The sequence below is a fragment of the Carettochelys insculpta genome, chromosome 2 (assembly GCF_033958435.1).
Source record: "Carettochelys insculpta isolate YL-2023 chromosome 2, ASM3395843v1, whole genome shotgun sequence".
Lineage (NCBI taxonomy): Eukaryota > Metazoa > Chordata > Testudines > Carettochelyidae > Carettochelys > Carettochelys insculpta.
Window position 1 is genome coordinate 240,248,603 of NC_134138.1, and position 14,247 is coordinate 240,262,849.

General features: G+C 43.2%; 1 protein-coding gene across 1 annotated transcript in view; it reads right to left on the reverse strand.

The window, feature by feature from the left end:
* CUBN (cubilin) overlaps positions 1–14,247 on the reverse strand; it is a 250,358-nt gene that overhangs the window by 173,093 nt on the left and 63,018 nt on the right. The window contains exons 24-27 of the mRNA XM_074985503.1: positions 6,621–6,807; positions 2,038–2,198; positions 862–1,043; positions 178–334 (exon numbers count right to left, since the gene is read on the reverse strand). Of these exons, the coding sequence (XP_074841604.1) occupies positions 178–334; positions 862–1,043; positions 2,038–2,198; positions 6,621–6,807 (687 nt within the window). The remainder of the gene's footprint in view (positions 1–177; positions 335–861; positions 1,044–2,037; positions 2,199–6,620; positions 6,808–14,247) is intronic.

Below are 14,247 nucleotides of genomic sequence, written 5' to 3' on the forward strand. Positions count from 1 at the left end.
GTGTGCTTGTGGTCCTAACTGACCAGAGAATCTAGCCAAATGATGCAGCGCATGCACAGTCTTTCCTAGAAGAGATTTCTGATCACAGCTGAATCCAGGAAGTACAATAAGAAGTTTGTAGAACCAAAACTATCATTCTAGAAACTTGATGTTCTCACTTTTCTTGTTCATACTTACTCTGCTTGTACTCAGCAAGGAAACCTCTACCTTCAAAATGGCCATCTGTCCTTAGTTTCAAATATAATGTATCCCTGGTGGAACGGATTGATTCTGGTATCTGAGTCCCACAAAATTTACCCAGCATCTTAGCATTGCTGCTGTTGCCATCATATACCTTTGAATAAAGAGAGACATAAAAATCATGAGGGATGATGCAGGTAGTGAAAACTATTAATATGTTAATACTGATCTCTCATAAGTAAAGAGAATGCAACTATCACTTTTTATGAGGAAAGCAACATACGGAAAAAACAGCATAAAGGGACAAACTTCTGAAGTGACCTCCAATTTGCTCTTAAATCCCCTCCCTCCCTCCTCTGTCCCAAAACAAATCCTGTCCATAACTGTAAAGGTGGAATTCATAATGGAATTTTCCTACTTTAGAATAGTTCACTTGGTGTGAATCTATCTGTCTCTCTGTACATGGGCACTCACACTGGGCTGCCTTCTCTAGTCCAGGGTGCTGGAACAGTTTGTATAGTTGGGGTGCAGAAAGCCAGTGAACCAACTGTATTTAATATATAATCCTTGTATACAGTGGAAGCTGCTTCAAGATGAGAGAGATTCAGGACTCCTCCCCCATATCCCTAGTTCCAGCCATATATAACTAGTAACTGAGGAAGAAGGAGGTACCGTACATACAGCAAGGTAATCAGAGCTGCAGTTTGGATGAAACTCCAGGTGGAACTGTTTAAACTGGATTTCAAATGGGCTGCCTCGGCTTGACTTCAACAACCAATAGCATTCTGAACTGTGGTAATACGGCATGGGGTAGTTGGGAGACATGAGCATGCCCGAAGAAGTCGTGAGAATTCCACCGCAGCCTAAAAGGACAAAGAAAAGCATAATTAAGTGCATTAAAATTTCATCTCTCTCAGAAGGAGATTTTATGTTTAGTTCTCTGTTCTGCTAATGTAACTCTTCTTTATCCAATGCAAAGCTGCACAGTGGTGCCGTGGGAGGCTACCTCAGTATTACACGCACTTTAGAGCCCCTTGGGAAACTTTAACCTCTGGCAAGAGACACGTCCTGCTGGAATTACACTTCAGGAAAAGTACAAATCCTCTGCTAATAACTGTATTACATCCATTAGCATGCTTCTGTGGTCACAGACACCATGGCAATGGGTTTATAGCCCATTTTAAAGGATATTGATTTATCCTCGGGCCTTCCCTTCTTTCTTGCTATACTTGTGTGACAGAAAAATAGCAAATATGCAATAACTGTACTTTGAGAGCACCTTTCCTGTGGGAATCTTAAAGCATGTTATATATGTTAGCTGACTAATCCTAACTGCAATCCTTTGAGATAGCCATTATTATACTTCTTCTACAAATAGCAACCTGAAGAAATGAAACGTTAAATGACTCACCAAATGTCTCATAGTAAATCAAGGACAAAGACAGCAACAGAACCAAGGAGTCCTATCTGGTACTTTGCTAGTCTAATGATAAATCCTTCTCCACTGCCCTTCCACAATGTATCTCCCAGCTCCACTTCCGTTATCACCCTTAATTGCTTATCAAGCACAGAAACAAAAGATGGAGTGTAGGTTAAAATATAACCTAGAATGTGGGGCTCTCATAAATCACCCAGAGAAAACCCTTATTAATTCAAAAACAGGAAATATAGATCTCTGTTCTAAGCTGCTTGAATTTCTGTTGCCACTAATCAGTTAATTAGAGGGGGAAAGCATTTAAAAGAAATTCATGATGCAGTTTGGTGCAGGGGAGATGGAAAACAACACACAGAAAAATAAATAAAAGATCTAACAAGGAGATTAGCCAAATAGTTGCATCCTTGGCATTCTTATTTTACCTGTTGTGGTACCATCCCAGTAAGCTGAAAATCCAGTTTTTGTGCCATATATATCGCTTACAAATTTTATCCATAACTTGTTACTATGGGAGATGATTACAGGAGGGAGAGTTGAACCACAGTACTTTCCAAGGACTGGTGATGTTTCATAGCCTCCATCTCTAAAATGAAATACAAGAAAAATCTTAAAGGGTTAGAAGACTAAATGAAATGTCTCCTAGGATTCTTTCAGCTTTGCCATTAGCAAGAATATATTACAGGTTCAACCTCTCTAGTCCGGCATTCTCTGGTTCAGCCACAGCTGTGGTCTGGCATGATTTTAGTTAGCCGGATGTTCACTTTCCATTGATGTAGCCAAGTTTATTTACAGCCACCAGTCCTGGTTCTCAATGTTCTGTGCTGTTATTTAGCTGTAATTTACACCAAAATGTATTCTAAGAGCGCAGAAAGCTGCAGAAGAGTTGGTAATATTGTCCTCCTGTGGTTTGGCAAATTCTCTGGTCAGATCCTGAGGGTGCCAAGATAGAGAGGTTCAACATGTACTAACGACTGAAGGTGTGCTGCTACGTGCAAGAGGTCTTAATCTGCTACTCCCAAACTTCTTGCAAAAGCACTTTGCCCAAGCTTAAGGTATTTTTGCATTGCTGCACTCAGCATTGCTAGACCTAAATGATTTAGTAACTTGTCTGTCACGTCAAAGGAGCCAAAATTCCATTGATAGCTGATGGGATTTAGGTACCTAAGTCCCCTTTGGAATGAGATGTAAGGTCCTAAATCAGTGCAACACTGAGAATAATACTGTCTAAATATCTTCAAAAGTGAGTATACAGCTCAACAATTTCATCTCAGCATCCTAACAGAGCCAAAGAAGAATTTCTGGGATCAACCAAGCTGCATTGAGAAGCAACAAGCAAAGTATGAACACCATGTCTGCCCTCTGCAAAGCAACAAAAACCTACATGAGCCTACCCATACCTCAGAACAGATGGATTGGATCGTAGTTTTAGATTATTTTCTCTGGCCTCTGCAGATGTTTCCACAGCTGACATTATTGATCCTGCACTTAGCTGGTGGTGGCATCTGCTAATGTTGCAAAAAAAGGGTGCACATGCTTTGTTTTGTGTCCTGAACATGTCGTTGTTCAGGATAGTCATATTTCTACACACATACCTCAACCCTGCAAGTATAACCCTCACTGAAAGTACGATCATGGTTTATACGGGTAGCTGAATTCTCTGGCATCTGACAAAGTGGTTTTTACTCCTAAAAGCTAATGCTCAAATAAATCTGTCAGTCTTTAAGGTGCAGCAGGGCTCCTTGTTGTTTTTACTGACTTCTCTGTCATGTTAGTACCATGCAATTTCACATACACAAGTGCAGGTCCTACAGCAGGATTAAAAAACAAACAAACCCTATGTGCCATTTTAAGATGGCACTGCCAAAGTTGTATTTAAAAGAGAGAAATCCTGTTTCCACTTGTTTTTATTAAAATGTTTTTTAGCCCTGTTATTACAGAAGGTCTGTTCTTTCCTTTTACCTCACTAAGCAAGACTTAGACAACTTCTTGATGTCTCAAATTGCTATGGTTACAAACTGTGAAAATGCCTCCTCTGACACACATCTCAGTTTGCTCCATTTTAAATACTTCCTCCTAACTACCAATTTACTGTCATATTAAAGATTGCATTAGCACAGAAACTGGGCCAGATGAGCTTACGTGTATAAAAGGCAGTGCAAAACAATGCCTTCCTTGCCTGGATGGCCCTGCCCACAGTCCGTTTGCCCACCCCCACCCTCCCATTCATAGAATCATAGAACTGTAGGGCTGGAAGGGATCTCAGGAGGTCATCGAGTTCAGCTCCCTGCTTCAAGCAGGATCAACCCCAACTAAGTCATCCCAGCCAGGACTCTGTCAAGCTGGGACTTAAAACCTCTAGGGATGGAGATTCCACCACCTCTCTAGGCAACTCATTCCAGTGCTTCACCATCCTCCTGGTGAAGTAGTTTTTCCTAAAATCCGACTTACTCCTCTCCTTCTGTAACTTCAGACCACTGCTCCTTGTTCTGCCAACTGTAACCACTGAAAACAGTTTCTCTCCATTCTCTTTAGAGCTCCCCTTCAGGAAGTTGAAGGTGGCCATTAAATCACCCCTCAGTCTTCTCTTCTGTAAACTAAATAAGCCCAGATCACTCAGCCTCTCCTCATAGGTCATGTGCTCCAGCCCCTTATTCGTTTTCATTGCCCTCTGCTGAATTTGCTCCAGCACATCCACATCCTTTCTATACTGGGGGGCCCAAAACTGGACACAATATTCTAGATGTGGCCTCACTAGTGCCGAATACAGGGGAACAACAACTCCTCTAGATCTGCTTGAAATGCTCCTCCTAATGCGCCCCAATATGCTGTTAGCCTTCTTTGCTACAAGGGCACACTGTTTAGTCATATCCAGCCTTTCATCCATTATTCTTAGGTCCCTTTCTGCTGTACTGCTGGTTAGCCAGTCTGCCCCCAGCCTGTAGCAATGTTTGCGATTCTTCCATCCCAAGTGCAGGACTCTACATCTCTCCTTGTTGAACTGCATCAGATTTCTTTTGGCACAATCCTCCAATTTATCCAGGTCACTCTGGATCCTATCTCTACCTAGCTCTACCTATTAGCACCTGGGTCGCCAACCCTCCTGGTGCTCCAAGACAAAGAGGTGGGGGAGGGTGAGTGCCCATTTGCCAACCCGACTGCCCGTCCTCCCTGTGCTGGGGCGTGGGGAAGGGCCAGATCAATAGGCTGCCAATGGTCCAGAGAAGCCACGTCATGGGCCACAAGTGGTCTGGGGAGGGAGAAGTGGGGTGCAGCCTGCCTGTGCTCTGGAGTGGCTAGGTTACAGGCTGCCTGTGATCGGGGATGGGGTGGAAGTGCAGGCTGTCTGTGATCTAGGGAGGCCGGGGCAGGCTGCAAATCACCTGTGCTCAAGGAGAGATATCCCCCTACAGTGGGGAAATTTGGCTCCCATGGGGGCCATGGTTCACAGGGGCAGGGCCAGGGACTTGCCTCCCCCAGCCCTAAATTCACCCATGGTGTCTGAAGGAATACAATTATATAGGTCCAGCTGCTCTCATAGGCTGCATGCTAGCAAGGCTTTTAAAAAGCCTTCTCAGTCAGGGAAGGAGGAGGGAGTGAGAGAGGAGATAGGACAGAGTTTTTAAAATAGTGACCATTTGTGATTGGCCATGTAATTTCTGTTTAACAAGCTCCCTTGTTTTTTGTAGTCCCTGTTTTTGAAGTTAAATGCTACTGTAGTAGGTTTCTTTAGCTTTTCTCCTCCTACATAGAGGTTACATTTAATTACATTATGGTCACTGTTACCAAGCAACTCAGCTATATCAAACCACTAGACCAGACCCTATGCTCACTTAGGACAAAATCAAGAATTGCCTCTCCCCTTGTAGGTTCCAGGATTAGCTGCTCCAAGAATCAATCATTTGTGGTGTGAAGAAGTTTTATCTCTGCATCCTGTCCTCAGGTGACATAAAGCCAAAAAGAGGATAGTTGAAAACCCTCCTTTAGTATAGTATTTTCTGCCTACAAAGCCATTCTAACCTCCCCAAGGATTTCACAGTCACTGTCAACATCCTGGTCAGGTGATCAGTAGTAGATTCCTACTGCTATATCTTTAGGATTATCATATTTGAACTTTCAGAAAAAAAGGCCCTCGCTAAAAGGGAGTGTATCTGTGTCAGCATCTAACAACTCATGTTGTTAGAATGTACTGTACTACATACACTATAACACTTTAATACAATGTAAATCTATGTCTATACCAGACATAGAAGTCGACAGCCTATACTCAATTTTAGCTATGTCAATTGCATAGCTAAAGTCATTTATCAGCACTCGACTTCAATGTCTGTCTGTACTGACAGAAGTGTTTCTCCCATCAACCTTCCTTAAGCCTCACCACTCACAAGGAGTTCAGAGGTCGACTTTGACCCTGGAAAGCACCATTTTGCATGCACAAAACAAAACCCTAGACGACTGACCATGAGCAGGTCGATCTTCTGCAGTAACATAGACCTAGTCCTTGTTGGTAGATACTGACACAGATACATTCCCTTTCCGGGGTGTTCTCTTTTTTATACAGTAACCTTATGTATCATCTTGTCAAGCATGACATTTCTGTGGAATATCTAAACATGAATTTTCTATCCATGGGGATTCTATGGTCCATTTTTATTAATTTAAGATTTGTTACCTTATATGACTGTATGGTTTAACTTACAGTACCTCTCCCAACCGTTACAGAAAGAGATAGTCCTGCTGAAGAATTTAGAAGCCCCAGAAGAATCCATTCACTTATGATGACAGCTGGAATTTACCTAGGACCATCACAGGTAGAAAACATACAAATGGAATAGGAAGGAGGGAGCAACAGGGTTTTATTTGTAGTTCACTCTCAAGTCTCAAACCTTTCTTGAAATACTGGTTCCAGGAACACTTCAAACTAGTTTCTTGTTCAGCATAAATGGACTCTTACTTCCTACCCTCGATTACAGTCAGTAATGAGGATAATAGAACTAAATGGGCTTGCCTGATTTCCACATAATCTGTTGAACAGAGTGTATTCCCTTCCAACGTGAAGTTGGTGAAGTGCAGCACAATCTGTTTGTTGGTTTCCACTCTGATTCTGTATACGCACTGCATCTTGACGGGGTAGTTATTGGGGTAGTTTGGAGAGGTCAGGACACCCATGGCATCAGTGTATTGATGGGAACACACTGTTAAAAGAAAGAAGCAGAACACACAGTGACTTGACGATACATCAACAAAAAAGCTCCAGTCCAAAGACGTCTATTGGTTATCAAACAATTTAAAGTGTATATTTAATTGAAAACAAACATCTATTTCTGACAAAAAGTAAAACAAACATATGATCTACACTACAAATTTTGTACTGTAACTTGTCTTGAAAAAAATATTATTTGATGGAGCTCCTAGTTTAAAGTAATCTGTCAAACCAAAAAGAGAATCCAGGATTTGCAAGGGGTTTATTGTGTGTGATTTGCCATGTTGGTTCAGTAAAGAAAGCTTTCCTCAAACAATGTGCATACAAAAAGTAGAGGTGTTGGTGGCATGTGTGATGTGGGAGAGGGTTAAGTATTTCTATGTGTCAAACTTGCTTTGATCTAAAACACTCATAGAAGGAAAAAAGGACACTGTAGCTGCTAGCCTTGATCTACATTCAGCACAATGTGCTGCTATGGAGTCCTTTATGTCTGAGCAACAAATGCTTACAAAACTACCATGCGTTCACTCCCCATGTGAAGAGATCATTTCATATTGCTCTCAGGTGACCTTCACTGGATTAAGCTAGGAGCAATGTTGATTTTCCTTTCAAATGTCTTTTCTAGTGTTTACCTGAGTCATGGAGGGGCACCTGGCAGGTCACATTCTACCTGAAGGAAAGCATAAAATCCCTGATGGCTACAACCCAACAGTTCTGTCCAAAGTACATCCTGCCCTGGCCACCAAGAGGGCAACCATGACACTGAGCCTAGGCATGAGGTGGAAAACGGGATGGAGAAATAAAGGGATTTGAGAGAATCTCTACAAAAAAGAGAGCAGAGGGTCTACAGAACTTCAAACTTTTGCTATAGGGCAGAATATAAGAATAATGGCTTGTCTGTCAGATTTCATGGACTGTTTTATATGCCATCATCATAGCCATGCTAATTACAAAGTACAGTCTAAGCAGATAGTAGAATGCAATGATTAATGTTACCCATAACACCAGGCCATCACAGATTTCTGAAACTTGGTTTGTAACAAGCTGTTGTTACAGTATTGGACTATAGTTGATTTGACATGTTGGTTGAGTAACGAAAGCTTTCCTCAAACAATGTGCATACAAAAAGTAGAGGTGTTGGTGGTATGTGTGATACGAGGGAGGTTCCAATACTTTACATAGTAGTGTAAGAAGTGATTCAGGTCATGGGCTACCCATGCATGGAATAGCAGGATGACCATTCTGCTCTTTGTCCCTTATGAATTTAACTCCTTAATACCCTTTGAAACTTGCATATTTAACTTTCTGAAATATTACTTATGTCAAAAGAGAGCAAAAATCCTATGACCAATATGATAGATAAAAAGCCAAAAATTCCCAATATGTGTTTTAACAGTCTAAAACAGGGGTAAGCAATAACTTCTGATTGAAGGACACTGCAAGAATTTTTAAATGACATACCTGGGCTGCAGAACAGGAAGGGACCTTCAGAGGTTATCAAGTCCAGTCCACCGTCCTCTCACAAGACCAAGCACCAACCTGGTAATTTCCACCTCCCCGCAACCTATTCGCCCCACTCATCTAAACAGCCACCTCAAGGCTTGAGCTCACAACCCTGGGTTTAGCAGGCTAATGCTCAAACCACCAAACTAACCCTTCTGCCATCAAGGGGTTAAATTGCTGCACTCCTCTATGATATTAATGGAGCAGGTATAGGTCTGGGACAGAGGATGAGTGCAGAAAGGAGCTTGGGGTAAGGGACTGTGGTGCAGGAGGGGGTTTGGCATCTGGGGTGGAGTTTGGATGAAGGAGGAGATTGAGACCTGGGGCTGGAGACTGGAGTGCAGGATTGGGTGCCAGGTCTGGGACAGGGTTATGACCTAGGTCAAGGGTGCATGAGGGGGATGCCGGGGTTTGGGTTGTGACCTGGGGGAGGTGATTGTAGGGTCTGGGAGGAGGTAGAGGTGCAGGAGAGGATTTTGACCTGGAGAAGGGCTGCAGGAAGGGTTGCAGGGGCTGGGAAGGGGTCATAACCTCGGGTAGGAGTGCAGGAGGGATACAGGAATTTGGGTTGTGACCAGAGATAAGGGATTGGGCTGCAAGGCCTGGGAGGTGGTTGTGACCTGGAGAAGGGGTGTAGGAGGGGCTGCAAGGTCTGGAGGAGGTTGAGATGGGGGCATGCATGCAGGAGGGGGGAAAGGTCTTTGAGGTTGTGGGGTGCAGATGGGGAAATAATGGGTTGGAGGAGGGAGGGGCTGGGGAGCCAGAGGCACTCTGGCCAGGAGGTGCTTATTTGGGTGGCTCCCAGCTAGCAGCTTGACAGGTTCCCTGCCTTCTATGCCTCCATAGGCCACTCAGAGCAGCTGGATGCAAGGGCCATTTGCAGCCCTGAATGCTGTGAGCTGGGGGTGGGGTACTTTGTGTGCTGCCTGTCCTGCAAACAGGCATCTCCAATGAGAGCTACAAGATTGTAGTGGGTGTGGGGGCAATGTGTGAAGCCTCTCTCCTCTTCCCCTGGTCTTGAAGAGTTCAGAGAAGTGCACACGGCCCCTACAGCCAGTGTCCCTGAATGCCGCGCAGGGATGGGGCCAGCAGGGATTCTGGCTGTAGCTGCTTCTTATAAATGTGATCTAAGTACTTCTTTCTAAACTGACACGACCATCCAGAACTCTTGCTTCAGTCTGATACTGTATTAGTCCTCTTCACTCTTCCCGCTGTTATGATTTACCCTGCCTCAAGCTAGACAAAAGGTGATGATTTTTTAAAAAAAAAATATAAAAATAGATTTAATCTTATTTTTAAATCAATACAATACTAAATTTCTCATTTAAAAATAATAGTGGCAATTAAATCTCATTACAAAAATGCTACATGTACACTTACTTTCTCATAAAACTGAATTAATGCCTCTGGCCTGTCCAGCACAACTACTAGCTCTTGCTTTTTTCAGAGTTCTGGGCTTTCAATTTCTATTTCTTAGCAGACTAAAAGGCAATATGTACAAAGAAAGACAGAAGCTGGATAGAATTGTTTTTGCTCTGTGCTTATGTGAGGTGGACCTTGCCCAAGCATGGCAGAGGAGATTGTGAAGACATTGTCTTCACATAGAAGGACAATCCACAGGAAATGACAGAGCCAGCACAGAAAGGAACAGTGGAGTGGACTAGAAAGAAAAATGAAAGATATAATTCAGCACATACACTGCTTCCTATATTCCCACACATTTTTGCCACAGGGGGGAAAGAAATATTATGGCTTTACGGCATAAGAGAGAGACCTTGTCAGGGAATGTTCTGAAGAAATTCATTCCCTGGGCAAAAAGGAAAATGTGTCAAGTGCAAGAAAAAAATGAAGGGCTTAGCTTTGAGAATGAAACCTCATAAACTGATTATTGGGAGCAAATGATGTGGATGAAGACGCAGATATGGATGTGTGAATCAATTGGTTAGTAACTCAAATAATTCACTTTGCGAGGTATCATTCTCCAAGACTCTCTCATAAGTGTGATTTGACAAGTAAATGCCCAAGCGGTTTGTTGTGTCAAATGTTACCAGAAAAAAAAAAGTTTGTCTTAGCTAATCCTTATGGCTTGTTTAATTAGCTAACTAGGCTTAGAATATACATCACTCAAGTATACAAAAAGAAAACTACAGTAGGAAAGAACTCGGGAGTTGCCAGTTGCCATTGAGCATCATTTTCTTCCTTTATATTACAAAATACATGCTCCTTATTTTGGAATGTCATGGTCCTAGATCATAATGGTGATGCCATGAGCTTATTCCTTATATTACTTCAGCATAGCTCAGCTTTTCAAGGGAGCCCCATTCTGTACTTGTTTTCTCAAAAAACTCAAGTGCTAGTGAGTTCAGTGGGGCTACTCCAAAATTAAGTGCATTCTAAGAGTACTCAGTCTTATTTTTTTTGAAAATTGATTTAAATCAATTTTTTTGGTGATTTAGATCACCTTGATTTAAATCAATTCTTCCTGCTCTGCCTACCTATCATTAAATGAAAAGCTAAGTTATGCAATCATAAATATGGCATATTTTTAAATGCCTCATGCTCAAGACAAATGATTACTTTAAGAGAAAGTCAATGAAAACTTTTTTCTAAACAATAGATGAGACTGCCAAATCCTTCATGGCTATGGTTACGCTACAGCACACTGTCAACAGAAGTCCCTGTTGGAATTGTTTTCCAGACAAAACTTCTGTCGACAGAGCACGGCCACACACAAAAACCAATCAGAAGAGTGCTCTGCTGTGCTCTGTTGACAGAGCAGCTGGACTGCCCACCCGCTCTCTTGACCAAACAGGCACCTGGAAGCACAGCAGACAGGGCTTCTCTTTGTCCTACACACCCTGTCCATCGAGAAAAGGCCCCCCACAGATTGCCCAAACAGCTTTTTTGTTGACAGAATCTGTTGACATAGGGCACTCTTCCTCATCTGGGAGAGGCAGAAGATTGTTGGTGGACGTGCCAACTTTTGTCAAAAGACTATCAACAAAACGCATTTTGTGTGTGGACGTTCCACCAGTTTTGCTGAGAAAACTGGGGTTTTGCTGGTGTGATAGGGTGTATCAACCTCACACTGAGCAGAGGGGTGGGGGGGTCAGGCCTATTGGGCGGAAAAGGCCCCACCCCTGAGACCCTGCTGGGCATGTGTTGGCTGCAGGCCAGGTATAAGGGCTGGGGAAGCCTGGCAGTTGGGGCTGGCCAGCAGGGGTGAAGGAGCTCCTGCTGGAACCTGGATGCTGCAGCCATAGCAATTGCCCGAGCAGCAGCCACCTGAGCAGCAGCAACAGCCACCTAAGGAACATCTGCAGCAGTGGTGGCAGCCCCTGCTGCAGTAGCAGTCTGCAAGGGAGCAGCTGGAGGAAGCGCAGCCAGAACTGGGATGGTGACTGCATCAGGAGCAGGGTAGGAAGTAGCCCAGAGTGGGGAACTGGGAAGGTTTCCAGAGAGCTCAGCATGTTGCAATGGGGCTCCACACTGGGGTGGTGGCTGGGGTCACATGCCCCCCACCACTAGGGCCCTGGGCTGGAGCTTGGTGGAGCAGGAGGGCCCAAGCTCCTCTACCCTACCTCCCTGGGAGCCTAAGGCAGGGAGAACCTGGGTCACTGGGGACTATAAACTGGGATAAGGCCACTGAGGACTGACAGGGCTGTGAGGCCTATGAGCAGGGACTAGGCCACCATGGGGACTAGGCTTCTGAGGCCTGATTAGACTGCAAAGCCCATGACTTTTGATAAGGCCATGGAGGCCAAACTGTGGCTACTAGGCATCACTACCCAACCATAGGGGCAATAGGCATTGTCTTTAACTGTTAGGCCGCATTACCCCAGCAGCAGAAGCGAGGCACCTTCACTAAACCGCCAGGCCTGTGGACTCTGAGCAAGCCCCTGAGGCTTGACGAGGGTGTGGAGCCTGGGAAGACAATGCAAATGCTCTCAGGAGTGATGCAGGGCAGGAGATCCTGCCACAGTCGGCAAAACTCACTAGTGTAGCCGTAGCCCTTGATGGCATCACTGTGTCCATCTTTAGTCCTGTACACATGCCATTGTTTTCATTTCACTTACTTGTAATTTAGAAAAACCGTCATACACATAAACATATTCAAATGCATGCATATAATTTTAAGGGTGACATTTGGTCACCTTCAATGAAATCTCTGGTACTTCATCAGTGCAGTATGCAATACCCTCATACCTATTGCCAGCTTTCATTATTTTATCGTGGATTTCAGGATAGCTGGCATTTTTAGTCAAGCCTTTGATCTTAGAGTCTGGAGATTTTATGATTTTATAAAAGAAGTTTCTAGCCCTCATTGTTGCAGATAGAAGATCAACAATGTGCACTGAGTGCATCAGAAAGACTCAAAATGCAGAAGACAAATAAAAAGAACGCCAAAATATTTAGGCCAATGTAATGATTATTTTGGGGTCTGACTTGCATTTTCTGAATGCTCAGGACTGGAAATATTGTACCTTCAGTCAAGGGCTGAGACCATGAATGCCAGGTTCTAGTCTGGAGAATATTAAAATGGTTATGTTACAATATAATTTGCAGCGTGAACATTAACTCGCTCTTTTACCATCCCTTTGAAGAGTAATTACTGCAGTCTCTCAAGGGAGAAGATATTCCAGTTTCTTAGCATAGCTAATGTTTGCTTCCTTGGAAGGAATCCATCTTCAAACCTGAATCCAAAGTATCCAAACTGGGAGTTATTCTTTATTCCACATTTTGCACCAGAACCCAAAGATTGAAGGTGAAGTGTGACACATTACAGTAACAGTCTCACCCACATCAGGCTCCCAGCTACAACCAAATACAGCCAAAAAGCACATTTAAGATAGGCTGCTGTAAAAATTAGAAAAAGATGATTGTGCCAAATAACCTCACTTACCTACGTGCACATCAGCCAGCACAATTACTGTTGCTCATGCTATTCTGGTTTCAGCAGAAGAAGGAGTACCCACTCTTTGCATTCGCCTCATACTAGATCAAAAAGTCAGGTTTTTTTAAATGTGTTAGGTTCAGTTTGCAATACTAATGGCGTCAGTGCAAACTACTAGGTAAATAAGCAAGAAAAAGGAACTCTGGCCCACTTGCCGTGTTTCAGAATGCCTGACACCAGGATGAAATTAATAAGAGACTGGAAAAAGTATGTATTCCAGCTCATTTTAAACGTACTACTCAAGTTCACTAAAGAAAAAAGAAAAGGGTATTTGTCCAGAATGGCCACACATCTTTCTTTGCCAGTGTGTGAGGTTTTCAATACCCTCTGAATCTGGTTCTGATTTCAGTACAACATTAACGTTTGCTCTCCTAGCACAGCCTGTAAACTGCCGCAGCCTAATATGACATTGCCAATACCAATATTAATGAAAGAGCCAGGTTTCATGTTTCTTTTTCAGGCAGCCATGCACAGCGCAGAAAATTATGTTACTGTCTGTTCCAGTATATTCATTGATTGCCATGATGCCTATTAATAAAAGCAAAACAGAGAGTACTAAATCATCAGCAAAATTGTGATACTTTCTTTAAGTTTGCTCCTACACTGCCAGAAAAGAACACGGATTCCCTAACACTTAGCTCTTTATGTCACATGAAGACTTTGTAAAAAAGAAGCCACCTCTCTACATGAAGTGTATTCCTCTCCACAGACAGTGGATAAAGTATGCCTGAGCTCAAGAGCTTGCTGCTGGCAGCCATTAACTGACTTAATTTCTACCAACCACAGCTGAGGGATGAGAAAAAGAACAAAGGTCCTTTGTAGAGTTTCAACATCGTTATTCAGAAACTCTAGCCAAAGCAATTTAAACTGAATCTCCATCCCTCCTTGGCTTCTATTTGTATATTTGCCAAAAACAAATTTAGATCCCGTCTTTGCTCAACCACTCAGTAGGTTAGAAGGTCCATTCCTCTGCTC